General features: G+C 39.7%; 1 protein-coding gene across 4 annotated transcripts in view; it reads right to left on the bottom strand.

Moving 5' to 3' along the window:
- The window catches only part of LOC126418842 (palmitoyltransferase app-like), a 197461-nt gene that overhangs the window by 78478 nt on the left and 100862 nt on the right, over positions 1–18121 (bottom strand). For all 4 annotated transcript variants that reach the window (XM_050085824.1, XM_050085823.1, XM_050085821.1 and 1 more), the window contains exon 7: positions 8202–8320. In XM_050085824.1, coding sequence (XP_049941781.1) covers positions 8202–8320 — 119 coding nt within the window. The remainder of the gene's footprint in view (positions 1–8201; positions 8321–18121) is intronic.

Raw genomic sequence — 18121 nt, 5'->3', positions numbered from 1 at the left:
TAAGACGAAGAAGGAGAATATAATATTTGAAATCTTGAGTTCAGAATGAGGTCCTATACTGTGTGACAAATTTCACTAATAAGCTACCAGTAATCATGAAACAGGAATAGTTAGAGGGCATATGCAAGGCTGTAGAAGCATGCATAACTAGGTGAAAGATAGATGCCACCTTTAGGAAAACTAGAGGTATCTTTGGAGGAAAATTAGCGATACCTTTGGAGAAGACAGAAGCGGCTGTTTGAATATCAAGAGCTGAGACGACAGGCCAGTACCAAGCAAAGAAAGGAAAGTTGGAAGGAATATATAAAGGGTCTTTATAAGGAAAACAAACTTGAGAAAACTTACTGAAAGGGAACAGGACGTAGGTGATGAGATGGATGATACGATGCTGCGATAAGAATTTAACAGAGTACTGGAAGACATAATGCTCCTGGAATAGATGACATTCCTTCAGAAACATTGAGATCCTCAGGAGCCTGTGATGCGACTGGTGAAATACCCTCAGACTTTAGGAAGAAGATAATAATTACAATTCCAAAGAACGCAGGTGCTGACAAGTGCGAATACTATTGAACCATCAATTATTAAGTCATGGTTGCAAAATATTGACATGAATTATTTACAGAAGACTGAAAAAACTGGTAGACGTCAATATCGCGGAAGATTAGTTTGGCTTCTGCAGAAATATAGGAAAATTACTCTGAAGGTAGCAGGGATCAAAGAGAGGGAGCAAAAGGTTGTCTAAAATTTGTACAGAAAACAAACTGCAGACTTGAAAAGAAAGCCATAGTTGAAAAAGGGAGTGAGACAAGGTTGCAACTCATCCCTCATATTATTCAATATGTACAGATTAGATTTTTTTAGATTAGATTTACTTTCATTCCAATTGATCCGTAATGAGGTGGTCCTCCAGGATGTAGAACATGTCAGAAAAACAAATAATACATGACAAGTATTTACAACCGAAACAAATAAGCTTATGTACCTTCCACAGGTCCCAAGCAGAATGATCATCATTTTTTTAATGAACACTATATGAAAGGATCATTTTACAAACACTCATAAGGTAATAGACATATAATAGAACAATATAACTACTAAAATATTTATTTACAATGAACACATTACTGCGCTGAAATGGTGCAGAAATTAGATTGGGTGTGGCCGCTGGCACGTTATTGAAAATGTGTGTTCCTGCACACCTTTTCGTACAAGAGTAAGTGACTTTAAATCCTTGTGAGTATTATTCTTATTTCTAGTAATGATTCCATGAACAGAGTTGTTGGTTTGAAAAAGTGATAAACTTTTAATGACAAATTTCATTAAGGAATAAATATTCCTAGTTCCCTAAACAGGCTTCTGCAGGGTGTTCTTGAGCTCACACCACATACAACTCTTATTGCATGTTTTTGTGTCCGGAAAACTTTAGCTTGACTTGATGAATTAGCCCAAAAAATAAGCCCATACGACATTGTGGTATGAAAGTAAGCATAGTATGCCAGCTCTTTCATTTTTATATCCCCTATGCCTGACCATTCGCATTGCAAATAGAGATTTGTTAAGACGCTTCAGCAGTTCTGTGGTTGCTCCTCCCAGTTGAATTTATTATCAAGCTGCAATCCCAAGAATTTAACACTGTCCACTTATTCTATCTGCTCGTCATCGTATGTCAGGCATATACGCGTGGAACACCCCTTACAAGTTCTGAGCTGCATGTAGTGTGTTTTTTCAAAGTTTAGTGACAAAGAATTGGCTAGGAACCAGTGATTAACGTCAACAAATATTTTATTAGCTGATCTTTCTAAGACTACACCTGATTTGCTATTTATTGCAATGTTTCTATCATCAGCAAACAATAAAAACTTGGCATCTGGTAATGTTACTGATGAAAGGTCATTGATATACACAAGAAAAAGTATGGGACCTTGTGGGACCCCACATGTAATTAGTTCCCAGTTGGATGATGCCTGATAGCTTGATTCATGTCTCTTTCCTAATAACACCCTTTGTTTCCTGTCAGAGATATAAGATTTGAACCATTTTGTAGCATTTCCTGTTACACCATAATATTCTAATTTACCTAAAAGGATATTGTACACTAATTGTTTGTGTTTGTTTGTGTATCTATCGACCTGCCAGCGCTTTTGTTCGGTAAGTCACCTCATCTTTGTTTTTATATAAAAGGATATTGTGATTCACACAATCAAATGCATTTGACAGATCACAAAATATACTAGCTGCCTGCAATTTTTTGTCTAATGAATTAAGCACATTTTCACTGTAAGTGAAGATGGCCTTCTTAGTATCAGAACCCTTTAGAAACTGTGACTATGACAGCATGTTACTCATGATAAGATGGTTATAAAGCCAATTGTACATTACCTTTTCTAAAATTTTTGAGAATGCTGGCAAAAGTGAAATTGGATGGAAATTTGATGCTATTTCTTTACCTCCCTTCTTAAACAATGGCTTAACTTCAGCATATTTCACCCATTCAGGAAATATTCCACTGATAAACAACTGGTTACACAGATAGCTTAATATGTTACTTAAGTTAGAATCACATTCTTTAATTAACTTTGTTGATATTTCATCATACCCACTAGATGTTTTTGATTTTAAAGATTTTATGATGGACATTACTTCTGCTGGGATAGTGGGGGTCAAATTCATATTATGGAAGTTTCTTGAAATTTCTGGTCTGAGGTATTCCATAGCAGCATCTACAGAACATGACAATCCCATCTATTCAGTAACAGTTATAAAATGTTTGTTAAAAAGTTCTGCAACACTATACATATCTGTCACCAATGTATCATTTACTCTTAATGCTATTTGTCCCTCTTCATGTCTGGTTCTACCAGTCTCCTCCTTCACTATATCCCTTACTGTCTTCATTTTGTTATCTGATATGACTACCTTTTCCTTGTAATATATTTGCTTTGATAACTGTATTACAGTCTTGAATATTTTGCAGTATTTCTTGCAATGTGCTATAGCATCAACATCAGAACTGTTTCAGATTGACAGATACAGTTTTCTTTTTGTTTTACAAGATACTGTGGTGTCACCGCCAGAGACCACACTTGCTAGGTGGTAGCCTTTAAATCGGCCGCGGTCCGTTAGTATACGTCGGACCCGCATGTTGCCACTATCAGTGATTGCAGACCGAGCGCCGCCACACGGCAGGTCTAGAGAGACTTCCTAGCACTCGCCCCAGTTGTACAGCCGACTTTGCTAGCGATGGTTCACTGAAAAATTACGCTCTCAATTGCCGAGACGATAGTTAGCATAGCCTTCAGCTACGTCATTTGCTACGGCCTAGCAAGGCGCCATTATCATTTGCTATTTATCTTGTGATGCATGTACTGTCAAGAGCGATGTTCACCAATTATGGATTAAAGTTAAGTATTCCAACAGATACGTACTATTTTTGCTAGTCTCATATCCCTGACCTGTTCCAGACCTCACGCCAGCCTGCGTGAGCTTAAACGCGTGCCTTTCAGCTTCCTGTCATAGTGGATTGGCTGTCTTGCCAGTCCACAACAGATACCTCTATTCCTTGAGTAATCCATGGCTTCTTTGTAGACTTTGCTCAACCTTGGTTAGTTTGGGGGAAAACAGTGTTCAAATAAGGTAATCACTTTATTCACAAAAATGTTATATTTTTCATTCGTGCCATGAGCACTGTAAACATCACTCCACTGAATGTCTCTGAGGAGTGTCCTAAAATAATCCATTTTTGGTTTATTGATTACCCTCTTGAGCTCAGATTTAACAGATTTTATACCCTGTTCAGTATTACCATTTAACAGAAGGAACTGCATGTCATGATCTGAGAGGCCATTGACTACTGGTTTTGTAATATAATTTTGTTCATTGGACTTTTCTATAAAGATGTTGGCTGTTTGAGAGCAACTGGCTACTCTAGTGGGGAACTTTACAGTGGGAATTAGGTTGGATGATAGTGTTACTAACTCAAATAAGTTCTTACTGGGAGAGTCTTTAAGGAAATCTACACTGAAGTCACCAGCAACCACTATCTCTGTTTTTGGTTGTTAAATGGGCCAGTACAGCTTCAAGGTGGTTTACGAACAGATTAAAGTTACCTGCAGGTGTTTGATATACACTTAATATTATGACGAATTTTTTGTGAAATTTTACTTCTATTGCACTTGCTTCCAAATGCTGTTCTAGACAAAATTTATGAATGTCTATTTTCTTAAATTTATGATAGTCCCTGATGAATGTGGAAACTCCTCCTTTCTCCATTTCTGCTCTACAAAAGTGAGATGCTAACCTAAATCCTGTAACAATTAAAAGTTCTGTACCAGTGATGATGTTCAGAGAGGCAGATTATGTCACCTGGAGTTGAGGACTCTAATTCATCTATGCAGATAATTAATTCATTAATTTTATTTCTCAGTCCTCAAATATTTTGATGCAATAAAGATAGCTGACATTTCACATTGACTGAATTAAAATTGGGTGGAGTTGAAATTTCTAATGACTACTGAAAATACTTAACAAACAGCTGTTTATGCTGATGTAATAAGATAGAATTATGTTTCTTGGTTTCTTTCTCAAACTGAAGGTTTGTCTCAAGCCTAACCTCTCTTAAAACTTTGTTTCTTTCTCTCCTCCCTACGCTAAAAAGGTCTTTTCTGAACCCTAAAACCACTGGTATTTTATCACTCATGACAGTGCCTCCCCCTTTAACTTTCCTGCTTTTTTCCCAACCAATTTACCCTTCCTTTTCCTGTTAAGGTGAATACCATGCCTAGTATAATCCCACCTGAGCAGGCAGAAAGGAATCCAAGGAGAAATTATGAAATGGGATTAAAAGTTCACGAAGAAGATATGAAATTGTTAAGCTTTGCCAATGACTGTCATTCTGTCAGAGATGGAAAATGAATATACTGGAAGAACACATGAATGGAATGGATAGTATCTAGAAAAGACACTATAAGATGAACATCAACAAAAGTACAACAATGGCAATGGATTGTGATCAAATTATATCAAGTAGTAACGATAACAGAAGAAATATTGAATTTAATTGATGAAAGGAGCAACATAAAAATGCATTAAATGAAGCAGGCAAAAAGGAATACAAACGTCTCAAAAATGAGATGGACAGGAAGTGCAAAATGGCTAAGCAGGGATGGCTAGAGGACAAATGTAAGGATGTAGAGGCTTATCTCACTAGGGGTAAGATAGATACCGCTTACAGGAAAATTAAAGAGACCTTTGGAGAAAGGAGAACCACTTGCATGAATATCAAGGGCTTTGATGGAAACCCAGTTCTAAGCAAAGTAGGGAAAGCAGAAAGGTGGAAGGAGTATATAGAGGGTCTATACAAGGGCGACGCATTTGAGGACAATATTATGGAAATGGAAGAGGATGTAGATGAAGATGAAATGGGAGATGTGATACTGCGTAAAGAGTTTGACAGAGCACTGGAAGACCTGAGTCGAAACAAAGCCCCAAGAGTAGACAACATTCCATTAGAACTACTGACAGCCTTGGGAGAGCCAGTCCTGACAAAACTCTACCATCTGGTGAGCAAGATGTATGAGACAGGCGAAATACCCTCAGACTTCAAGAAGAATATAGTAATTCAAATCCCAAAGAAAGCAGGTGTTGACAGATGTGAAAATTACCGAACTATCAGTTTAATAAGTCAAAGCTGCAAAATACTAACGCGAATTCTTTACAGACGAATGGAAAAACTGGTAGAAGTGGTCCTTGGGGAAGATCAGTTTGGATTCCGTAGAAATGTTGGAACACGTGAGGCAATACTAACCTTACGACTTATCTTAGAAGAAAGATTAAGAAAAGGCAAACCTACGTTTCTAGCATTTGTAGACTTAGAGAAAGCTTTTGACAATGTTAACTGTAATAGTCTCTTTCAAGTTCTGAAGGTGGCAGGGGTAAAATACAGGGAGCGGAAGGCTATTTACAATTTGTACAGAAACCAGATGGCAGTTATAAGAGTCGAGGGGCATGAAAGGGAAGCAGTGGTTGGGAAAGGAGTGAGACAGGGTTGTAGCCTCTCCCCGATGTTATTCAATCTGTATATTGAGCAAGCAGTAAAGGAAACAAAAGAAAAGTTCGGAGTAGGTATTAAAATTCAGGGAGAAGAAATAAAAACTTTGAGGTTCGCCGATGACATTGTAATTCTGTCAGAGACAGCAAAGGACTTGGAAGAGCAGTTGAACGGAATGGACAGTGTCTTGAAAGGAGGATATAAGATGAACATCAACAAAAGCAAAACGAGGATAATGGAATGTAGTCAAATTAAATCGGGTGATGCTGAGGGGATTAGATTAGGAAATGAGACACTTAAAGTAGTAAAGGAGTTTTGCTATTTAGGGAGTAAAATAACTGATGATGGTCGAAGTAGAGAGGATATAAAATGTAGACTGGCAATGGCAAGAAAATCGTTTCTGAAGAAGAGAAATTTGTTAACATCGAGTATAGATTTAAGTGTCAGGAAGTCGTTTCTGAAAGTATTTGTATGGAGTGTAGCCATGTATGGAAGTGAAACATGGACGATAACCAGTTTGGACAGGAAGAGAATAGAAGCTTTCGAAATGTGGTGCTACAGAAGAATGCTGAAGATAAGGTGGGTAGATCACGTAACTAATGAGGAGGTATTGAATACGATTGGGGAGAAGAGAAGTTTGTGGCACAACTTGACTAGAAGAAGGGATCGGTTGGTAGGACATGTTTTGAGGCATCAAGGGATCACAAATTTAGCATTGGAGGGCAGCGTGGAGGGTAAAAATCGTAGAGGGAGACCAAGAGATGAATACACTAACCAGATTAAGAAGGATGTAGGTTGCAGTAGGTACTGGGCAATGAAGAAGCTTGCACAGGATAGAGTAGCATGGAGAGCTGCATCAAACCAGTCTCAGGACTGAAGACCACAACAACAACAGTGATGAGGCAATTAGATTAGGAAATGTGAAACTGTGAGTAGTAGATTAGTGTTGCAGTGCTGGCAATAAAAAAAATAAAAAATAAAAAAAATTGATGATGGGTGAAGAAGAAAAGATATAAAATGCTGATTGGCAGTAGAAATAAAAGCATTGCTTCAGCATCTAATACCAATTTAATTGTTAGGAAATCTTTTCTGATGCTGTTTCTCTGAACTGTAGCCTTGTACAGATATGGAATGTGAGTGATAAGCAGTTCAGAAAAAATAATACAATATTTTGAAATGTTGTGCTATAGAATAATGCTAAAGATTAGATGGGTAGGCTGTTTAACTAATAAGGAGGTACTGAATCAAACTGCAGAGAATAGAAATTTATCAGACAACCTGACATGGACATATTCTGAGCCATTAAGGAATTGTCAACATGCCACTAGAGGGCAGTGTGTGGAGTAAAAATTGTAGAGGGAGACCAAGGCACGAACACAGTAAGCAGATTCAAATGGATGTACGTTGTGGCACTCATGCAGAGATGAAGAGGCATGCACAGGACAGACTAGCACGGAGAGCTACATCAAATCAATATTCAGACTGAAGACAGCAACAACAAAACCAACAAAAACACTCATGAAATGTACTGAGAACCCACACATGAATATAACATTAAATTAAAACTTTATCTGACTTAAGTAGCATTTGATGCTCTCTTTAACCTTGACACTGAAAGAAATCAACAGACGGCAATGTTTTCATGTAGCAGTAACAGCATGGAGAACTGAAATAAGAGCTGTGAAATATTCACAGTTTTGTTAGTGGTTAATTTAATGTAGAACACAATGAACAGTGAGCCATACTTTATAATATTATTACCTCAATGTCAGTTAACATTATTCCTGGAGATGTAAGAATAATGGTATCCAACATTTGTAACTGTGGTGGAAAGAAAGCACACAGTGTTGGCAACTAGAAAAATAATTTTCCCAACACAGGTAACTGGTTATCACAACAACTGCAAATACTCAACAACTGCTAATACTCAACTACTAGTTCTTTACTCTGCCTGAAGGGTGACTTTCAGTGGTCCGTGCAAATAAATAGTTAGAAGTGAGAAGAGAAGGGATAGTGTAGATAGGGGTGAAGGGAGCAAAAATGTGGCAAACAACAACAATAACCAGAAGTATTTCAAAATGCTGAAACCAGACTGAACACTTCATCATACGTCAACAATACAACTAAAATAAGTATGATAGTTGTCACTCACTGATGTCTGAATGGCTTTCACACTGCCATAAGTTTTGTTGCTGTTTACAACAGTATCTCTGTCTTCAATGACCTTCATCTGTTCTGCTGCATACTCTGGAGTCACAATTCCTCGTCGATCTACAAATAAACAAATGACAACTTCATAATTTTTCTCATAATGAATGTTATATAACATCAGGCATGAGTAACATAACATTTATTCCTATAATGACATGGTTGCATTGTATAAAATCATAATTTGATGTCTGAATAATGGACTTTTACAGCTGCTGAAGTTCTGTCAGAGCTAGCTGAGAACTTTCCAAGAAATTTCACTTATTATATACTGAAACATGGTATAACATACAATCTCTGAACCATCACCACCGAAATACAGGGAATGAAATAGCAATCATTATTGTTATCTCTCTCTCTCTCTCTCTCTCTTTCTCTCTCTCTCTCTCTCTCTCTCTCTCTCTCTCTCTCTCTCTGTGTGTGTGTGTGTGTGTGTGTGTGTGTGTGTGTGTGTGTGTGTGTGTGTGAGTGTGAGAGAGAGAGAGAGAGAGAGATATATTGAGATTTTTTTTTTTTTGGGGGGGGGGGGGGGGGGGAGGCTCGAGTGCCAGGGAGAGAAGATGACTTCGGTTTGTTGTAGTCTCACTGACCTTTAATGAAAGTGTGTGCCAGATTTTGTCAAATTATGGTTTCACCAACTTGTACTGAAATTTCATCAGTCTCAAAAGTTCTATATCACACTATAACCTCAAGTTCTCTTTTGTGCAACTTACAAAACTGAAAAACACATTCCATTAAAGAAGTTCCATAATTCTCACTTCCGTCCAATGCCGGAAGCCTGTATCTGCATTTAAAGAAATTCAAGAATTTTCTTTGATGCTAATTTAAGTAACAGGCAAATTTTGAATGTCCAGTACCCCTTCAAAAAAAAAAAAAAGAAAGAAATTTTACTCATCAACTGCAGCTTCCCCTTCATGCAGAATACCATGTAATTATAATCACTATCAACTTATTCGTGCTATATTAATACTGTAGATTGAAATTTGGTGTGTCCAGTGGACTCTATTTTCCAGCATTTCCTGGAACAACATATAGGCAATACTTTGCATTAGTTTATCTATTTAGACAATATAATTGTGATGACAACAGATCGAGGAAATCATTTACAATGTCTTTGCTACAACAAAGGACCAGTGTAGCAACTTTCACAAGTTGATTTTTTTACAGTAGTTGTGTTGTGTGGTCTTCAGTCCTGAGACTGGTTTGATGCAGCTCTCCATGCTACTCTATCCTGTGCAAGCTTCTTCATCTCCCAGTACCTACTGCAACCTACATCCTTCTGAATCTGCTTAGTGTATTGATCTCTTGGTCTCCCTCTATGATTTTTACCCTCCACGCTGCCCTCCAATGCTAAATTTGTGATCCCTTGATGCCTCAAAACATGTCCTACCAACCGATCCCTTCTTCTAGTCAAGTTGTGCCACAAACTTCTCTTCTCCCCAATCGTATTCAATACCTCCTCATTAGTTACGTGATCTACCCACCTTATCTTCAGCATTCTTCTGTAGCACCACATTTCGAAAGCTTCTATTCTCTTCCTGTCCAAACTGGTTATCGTCCATGTTTCACTTCCATACATGGCTACACTCCATACAAATACTTTCAGAAACGACTTCCTGACACTTAAATCTATACTCCATGTTAACAAATTTCTCTTCTTCAGAAACGATTTTCTTGCCATTGCCAGTCTACATTTTATATCCTCTCTACTTCGACCACCATCAGTTATTTTACTCCCTAAATAGCAAAACTCCTTTACTACTTTAAGTGTCTCATTTCCTAATCTAATTCCCTCAGCATCACCCGATTTAATTTGACTACATTCCATTATCCTCGTTTTGCTTTTGTTGATGTTCATCTTATATCCTCCTTTCAAGACACTGTCCATTCCGTTCAACTGCTCTTCCAAGTCCTTTGCTGTCTCTGACAGAATTACAATGTCATCGGCGAACCTCAAAGTTTTTACTTCTTCTCCATGAATTTTAATACCTACTCCGAACTTTTCTTTTGTTTCCTTTACTGCTTGCTCAATATACAGATTGAATAACATCGGGGAGAGGCTACAACCCTGTCTCACTCCTTTCCCAACCACTGCTTCCCTTTCATGCCCCTCGACTCTTATAACTGCCATCTGGTTTCTGTACAAATTGTAAATAGCCTTCCGCTCCCTGTATTTTACCCCTGCCACCTTCAGAACTTGAAAGAGAGTATTACAGTTAACGTTGTCAAAAGCTTTCTCTAAGTCTACAAATGCTAGAAACGTAGGTTTGCCTTTTCTTAATCTTTCTTCTAAGATAAGTCGTAAGGTTAGTATTGCCTCACGTGTTCCAACATTTCTACGGAATCCAAACTGATCTTCCCCAAGGACCACTTCTACCAGTTTTTCCATTCGTCTGTAAAGAATTCACGTTAGTATTTTGCAGCTGTGACTTATTAAACTGATAGTTCGGTAATTTGCACATCTGTCAACACCTGCTTTCTTTGGGATTGGAATTATTACATTCTTCTTGAAGTCTGTGGGTATTTCGCCTGTCTCATACATCTTGCTCACCAGATGGTAGAGTTTTGTCAGGACTGGCTCTCCCAAGGCCATCAGTAGTTCTAATGGAATGTTGTCTACTCCCGGGGCCTTGTTTCGACTCAGGTCTTTCAGTGCTCTGTCAAACTCTTCACGCAGTATCTTATCTCCCATTTCATCTTCATCTACATCCTCTTCCATTTCCATAATATTGTCCTCAAGTACATCGCCCTTGTATAAACCTTCTATATACTCCTTCCACCTTTCTGCCTTCCCTTCTTTGCTTAGAACTGGGTTGCCATCTGAGCTCTTGATATTCATACAAGTGGTTCTCTTATCTCCAAAGGTCTCTTTAATTTTCCTGTAGGCAGTATCTATCTTACCCCTAGTGAGACAAGCCTCTACATCCTTACATTTGTCCTCTAGCCATCCCTGCTTAGCCATTTTGCACTTCCTGTCGATATCATTTTTGAGACGTTTGTATTCCTTTTTGCCTGCTTCATTTACTGCATTTTTATATTTTCTCCTTTCATCAATTAAATTCAATATTTCTTCTGTTACCCAAGGATTTCTATTAGCCCTCGTCTTTTTACCTACTTGATCCTCTGCTGCCTTCACTACTTCATCCCTTAGAGCTACCCATTCTTCTTCTACTGTATTTCTTTCCCCCATTCCTGTCAATTGTTCCCTTATGCACTCCCTGAAACTCTGTACAACCTCTGGTTCTTTCAGTTTATCCAGGTCCCATCTCCTTAAATTCCCGCCTTTTTGCAGTTTCTTCAGTTTCAATCTGCAGTTCATAACCAATAGATTGTGGTTAGAATCCACATCTGCCCCTGGAAATGTCTTACAATTTAAAACCTGGTTCCTAAATCTCTGTCTTACCATTATGTGATCTATCTGATACCTATTAGTATCTCCAGGATTCTTCCAGGTATACAACCTTCTTTCATGATTCTTGAACCAAGTGTTAGCTATGATTAAGTTATGCTCTGTGCAAAATTCTACAAGGTGGCTTCCTCTTTCATTTCTTCCCCCCAATCCATATTCACCTACTATGTTTCCTTCTCTCCCTTTTCCTACTGACGAATTCCAGTCACCGATGACTATTAAATTTTTGTCTCCCTTCACTACCTGAATAATTTCTTTTATCTCGTCATACATTTCATCAATTTCTTCATCATCTGCAGAGCTAGTTGGCATATAAACTTGTACTACTGTAGTAGGCGTGGGCTTCGTGTCTATCTTGGCCACAATAATGCGTTCACTATGCTGTTTGTAGTAGCTAACCCGCACTCCTATTTTTTTATTCATTATTACACCTACTCCTGCATTACCCCTATTTGATTTTGTATTTATAACCCTGTAATCACCTGACCAAAAGTCTTGTTCCTCCTGCCACCAAACTTCACTAATTCCCACTATATCTAACTTTAACCTATCCATTTCCCTTTTTAAATTTTCTAACCTACCTGCCCGATTAAGGGATCTGACATTCCACGCTCCGATCCGTAGAATGCCAGTTTTCTTTCTCCTGAAAACGACGCCCTCTTGAGTAGTCCCCGCCCGGAGATCCGAATGGTGGACTATTTTACCTCCGGAATATTTTACCCAAGAGGACGCCATCATCATTTAATCATACAGTAAAGCTGCATGTCCTCGGGAGAAATTACGGCTGTAGTTTCCCCTTGCTTTCAGCCGTTCACAGTACCAGCACAGCAAGGCCGTTTCGGTTAATGTTACAAAGCCAGATCAGTCAATCATCCAGACTGTTGCCCCTGCAACTACTGAAAAGGCTGCTGCCCCTCTTCAGGAACCACATGTTTGTCTGGCCTCTCAACAGATACCCCTCCGTTGTGGTTGCACCTACGGTACGGCCATCTGTATCGCTGAGGCACGCAAGCCTCCCCACCAACGGCAAGGTCCATGGTTCATGTTTTTACAGTATGAAGATCATATCCAGGGCAAATCATGGTCAAGAACCATGTGTGACCTCCAAGCTATTCACAACCTTCCTACACCTTGGAATCTTCATGAACTACAGGCAGTACTCGGCAAGTTAAATTATTTCACAGTCAATGAAGCTGTAGCTGCCAAACCATCAATTAAGCTCCACACTGCTGTAGTGTGTCTTTTGAGCAAACTTTGGAACACAACAGTGCTTTCTCTAACCTCAGTCATTACTTGATCTGAATACATGACTTCACTGACTTCATTTCCGGTTGCCCCGTATTGTGGCATCTGACATGTATCAGCAAGTAATTGGTGTAGTAATACTCCATCATCCATCACGTGAATCTGAGCGACCAGTTTCTTTTGTGTTAAAAGCATTATCAGCCCAAACCAACTACTCACACATAGAGGAGAGTGTTCTCCCTATTGCTTTTGGCATGCAAAAATTCCACGAACACCTTTCTGGCACTTCATTCAAACTAGTCACTAATCATAATCTCCTTGTTTGAATCTTTGCCCCTGACTGCCACATTCCATAATGCTAAATGCCCAATGATTACAATGCTGGGCTCTCTTCTACTGTAACTACCAATATAGAATTTCATTTCAATCCTCACTATGCAGTGCCAATGTAGAAGACAAGATGAATCCTTAGACTCCTCTTCACAGCACTGCTGTTACATTGGAGAAGCTACCCCCACTGCCCTCACAGGTCTACCCCTGACAGAGCTGCAGGCTGCGGAATCAACAGCTGGTCTGAAAAATTCTAACCAAAACAACGGGAGGCCTAAAGCGTGTTCTCCATCTGCCATCAGCCTCGGGTACACAGAAGGTGACTGTGTGGTCAATCTACAAAGTCTTTCATCAGACTTCTTAACACTCCTCCATCAGGGAAATTTGCGCCATCAGGGACATTGGTACGGCACCAGAGACTTGAAGTCTAACACTGTAGTATGTAGTGGCACAGAATGAACTAGAACATCATCAAAGTGTATACCACATCCCAGCCAGCATCCTGTCAGCAGTTTCTGTCTTGGCCATCACCTCAGGGTCCCTCAGGTCACCTCCATGTGGACTTTGTGTTCACATTCCGGTCATTTATATCGACGATAGTGCTGAACGCATTGTCACCCTAACCATATGTGATTCAAATGTCCGCTCCACCTCAGTGGAAGCCATTCTAGATAGAAAGTGTTCTGGATGTCAAAATTCCGATCCTGTGTATTCAAGAGCTTCTGTGCCATTAATGGTATCTGCTATCTACCATACGTACCATTCAACCCCTCTACTAACTGTCTGAGAGCATGTCTTACACTGGACTTTCAAATAACACCATTCAGCCTTCAAGAAGCCAATTATACAGGGTGATTCAGCTGTCCCTATCAATCTCATTTTATGCAGCCTGCAATGTTATATGCAATTTTCATTAGTGACATGCGAGATTTTCATACACCCTCACTCACTACGCGGTGACTATTAGTCCTACAGAAAAAATAAATAGGACCTTATTTTGTAAGAAAATTGATGTAGTTAAATTTTGTACCAGGATACATTTTCACTGGAGGCCATGGTTTTCAAGTTATTCAAGAAAAAACATATAAAAGTGACATTCAAATGCACCTGCACCCCCACACACATCCCTCCCCAGTCAGAATTTCTAGTATGTTGTTTGTGGCACTCCCTCCTATTACTCTACAAAAATTTACAACTACAGGAACTATTCCCAATATTCAGCTTTTTTTTTGGTCTCTCTTGACTGGGCTATTACACTACCAGCACAGCTGGCTATTTCATTGACATTATTAATTTTAATGTGCCCATGAGGGTAATGAAGGAAAAATGACTTTTGTAAACTGTATACTAAAACTAATTACTTTGACAATTTGATCAAACTTAACCCTTACAATACAAGCACAGTAGTTTTGCAGTCAGAATGCCTGACAATTAAGACAACATAATTGTTTAGTTTATGCTGTTAAAAGTCACAAAATTGTTAGGTAAAATTTACGCAAACATCAGTTTTACAATTTTCAAGTTCTCAACTAAGCCAGTGGTGTAATAAATCCAGTCAGTGAAGACCAAAAATTCAAATGTGGGAAATAATCTGGGCAGTCGCAAATTTTTGTACAGTCTTAGGAGGGAGTGGCACGAACAACATTCTAGATATTCTGACCAGTGGGGATTGTGTGTGGGAGTTGGGGTGCATTTGCAGGTAACTTTTGTTATGTTTTTCTTGAACCTCTCAAAAACTACAGACTCTAGTGAAGACATATTCCACTACAAAATTTAGCTACATTAAATTTACTACAAAAAGATCCTGTTCGTTTTCTCTGCCGGACTAACAGTTTGTGCATAGCAGGGGGGAGAATATGAAAATCTCGTCTGTTGTTAATGGAGACAAGATAGAACATTGCAGGTTGCATAAAACTACAATGGTAGAGACAGCTGAATCACCCTGTCACACAGCATTAACAACCTTCTTAATGACCTTCTACCCATTGGGAGTGTTGCATCATGAATTTCAGGGAGGCTTTTTCAACCAGACAAGCAAGATGAGAGCCAGCCACTGACTTAATTCTGTGGGTGGGTACTGCAATATTCTGTGCAGCACCTGCAATGCAACAATCTGCCATCAGTGTGTGACTGTGTTGCTACACAGTGCAGGAAAATGTCGGGTTTCCACAGCTGGCTACATGATGGGGGCCTTGCTCCTGTCATAATGCACCCTGTCAGAGGGAATGTCAATTCTCCCAGCTCTGCATTCCTTCTGTGTTGCCCATTCACAGGTGCAGTCTCAGCGCCAGTTAAGAGTCGACTGTACAGCCCAGCTACTCCATCCTAACAGAGAAGTGTCACTAGCTGATCTGCGAGCCATCAGCTTTGGTAGTTCCTGACTTCAAACTGAATTTTCTGATGTGAGATCATCCAATGGCTGTCACTGCCTGACACTCCAGTCAACCTCCGGACATCCCAGGTTTAACATGGGGCCTCTCAGCTGCCACGGGCCACAGATGTGGCACACCAGTCCTGCCACCTAGCCACACTGTGCCGAGGAGATGACAACTTGCACCAGCAAGGGTATTGCCCACCAACAGCCACTGCCGTCTGCCCACTGCCGTCAATATTCTGTTTGAGAGGCAACAAAAAATAAATAATTTTTTTTTGAGTAAACATTCTCGACTTGGCGTTCACCTTGCTGCTGTAGAACCCACACCACGTCTTCCCACACATACACCTCCACAGCAGGAAGTGGCTGTGCTGCAACAAGGTGAAGAACCTAGTCAAGATATTCCACAGCACCAACTGTGGACAACACTTCGTCTCCTTCAGCCAGACGATCGGCATCTGTCACGTTTACCTGCCATTCCTTCCACATACAGAACTAAGAAAAAAATAAGGTAATGCCTGTTCATGGTGTATGCAGTGTCTGCACAAGTAAATCTAAAGCATTCGTACTTGGTTAGAAGCACAGCTTGCAGTGATTGTGCCAGAAATCATTGAATTTTGTGACAAATTATTTGAAAATGTCACCATTTCTGTCAGAGCTCTTCCTGGGAGGTTAAATTTCATTTAGATGACAAGATCGACTCAGAGTGCTTTGAAACTTTTGTAAATGATGTTTTTATGAGTGTATATCTTTTCCTAAGATTTTTCTGGCTCCTTTATACTTGGAAGTAGGACTGTTTGCCTCCTTGCAGTCAAACAATAATGGGTCTTCTGGTCTACGTATGCACTTTACACTACATTTATGGCCAGTTAGTCTTTACATTAGGGTTGCACAGACCACGGCCTGGAGGTCACTTATGGCCCATCATCGATCTGATGGCAGCCCACCCCTATTAGTTCTTGTACATTTTTTACTTATCTTTCATTCCCTCCCGGAAAGGTCAGGTCAGCCCATGTAAAATGTAGTTCTGTTGTGCTATGCCAGGCATTCGGCCAATTCAGAATAATAACTTGTCTCTCAGCACATCATTTATGAACAATGTAGTTGTGATAACAGGTGCTGCACGTGGGTCTGCTGAGAATGACATTGATTAGTCATCAGTGATTTGCATATTCCACAGTACACACTTTGTGTCAGTACGTTTTCTGCAACAAAGGTACAAAATTGTATGTATTTCTGTGGACCCATAAGCGTTTACTTCATGATTATCAGTCAATAATAATATAGGAACAGTATAAAATTTCAGTAAAGTAAATATTTTGGGATACAATTTTTCTTTCTTACTCCCCGCCACTCCTCAACCCACCCCTACGGTGGCCCTTACATATTGACAGTGAGTGGTATGCATGCTGTGGTACTAACGAGTCTGTATGCCCCTGACTTACATCAAGTGCTGATGCTCTGCAAGGCTCCAGACATTTCGTAACAATTTCTAACAGCATTCACCCTCTGTATACAACTGTCATCTGCATACAGCCAGAAAGATTTACAAACAATGAGCAGCAATGGTCCATCAAGCTGTGAAGCATCATTTCTTTGATAAGTGTGAAGAACAAAGTGTGAATGGCAAATAACAATTCCAACAAATGAGTAATGTATGGCTTTGGGAACAGATCACTTGCGTTAAAATTTTGATTAACTGCTTGGTTAAGAATTCACGTAAATGTATATGTAAATTTCATGCCAATTGAAAGGTTTATAATTCAACTCCTCCCCCCCATGAACCATGGACCTTGCCGTTGGTGGGGAGGCTTGCGTGCCTCAGCGATGCAGATAGCTGTACCGTAGGTGCAACCACAACGGAGGGGTATCTGTTGAGAGGCCAGACAAACGTGTGGTTCCTGAAGAGGGGCAGCAGCCTTTTCAGTAGTTGCAAGGGCAACAGTCTGGATGATTGACTGATCTGGCCTTGTAACAATAACCAAAACGGCCTTGCTGTGCTGGTACTGCGAACGGCTGAAAGCAAGGGGAAACTACAGCCGTAATTTTTCCCGAGGGCATGCAGCTTTACTGTATGATTAAATGATGATGGCGTCCTCTTGGGTAAAATATTCCGGAGGTAAAATAGTCCCCCATTCGGATCTCCGGGCGGGGACTACTCAAGAGGATGTCGTTATCAGGAGAAAGAAAACTGGCGTTCTACGGATCGGAGCGTGGAATGTCAGATCCCTTAATTGGGCAGGTAGGTTAGAAAATTTAAAAAGGGAAATGGATAGGTTGAAGTTAGATATAGTGGGAATTAGTGAAGTTCGGTGGCAGGAGGAACAAGACTTCTGGTCAGGTGACTACAGGGTTATAAACACAAAATCAAATAGGGGTAATGCAGGAGTAGGTTTAATAATGAATAGGAAAATAGGAATGCGGGTAAGCTACTACAAACAGCATAGTGAACGCATTATTGTGGCCAAGATAGATACGAAGCCCACACCTACTACAGTAGTACAAG

The sequence above is a fragment of the Schistocerca serialis genome, chromosome 9 (genome assembly GCF_023864345.2).
Source record: "Schistocerca serialis cubense isolate TAMUIC-IGC-003099 chromosome 9, iqSchSeri2.2, whole genome shotgun sequence".
Classification (NCBI taxonomy): domain Eukaryota; kingdom Metazoa; phylum Arthropoda; class Insecta; order Orthoptera; family Acrididae; genus Schistocerca; species Schistocerca serialis.
The sequence above is the reverse complement of the archived record's forward strand: the minus strand, read 5'-3'. Positions and strand labels throughout refer to the sequence as shown.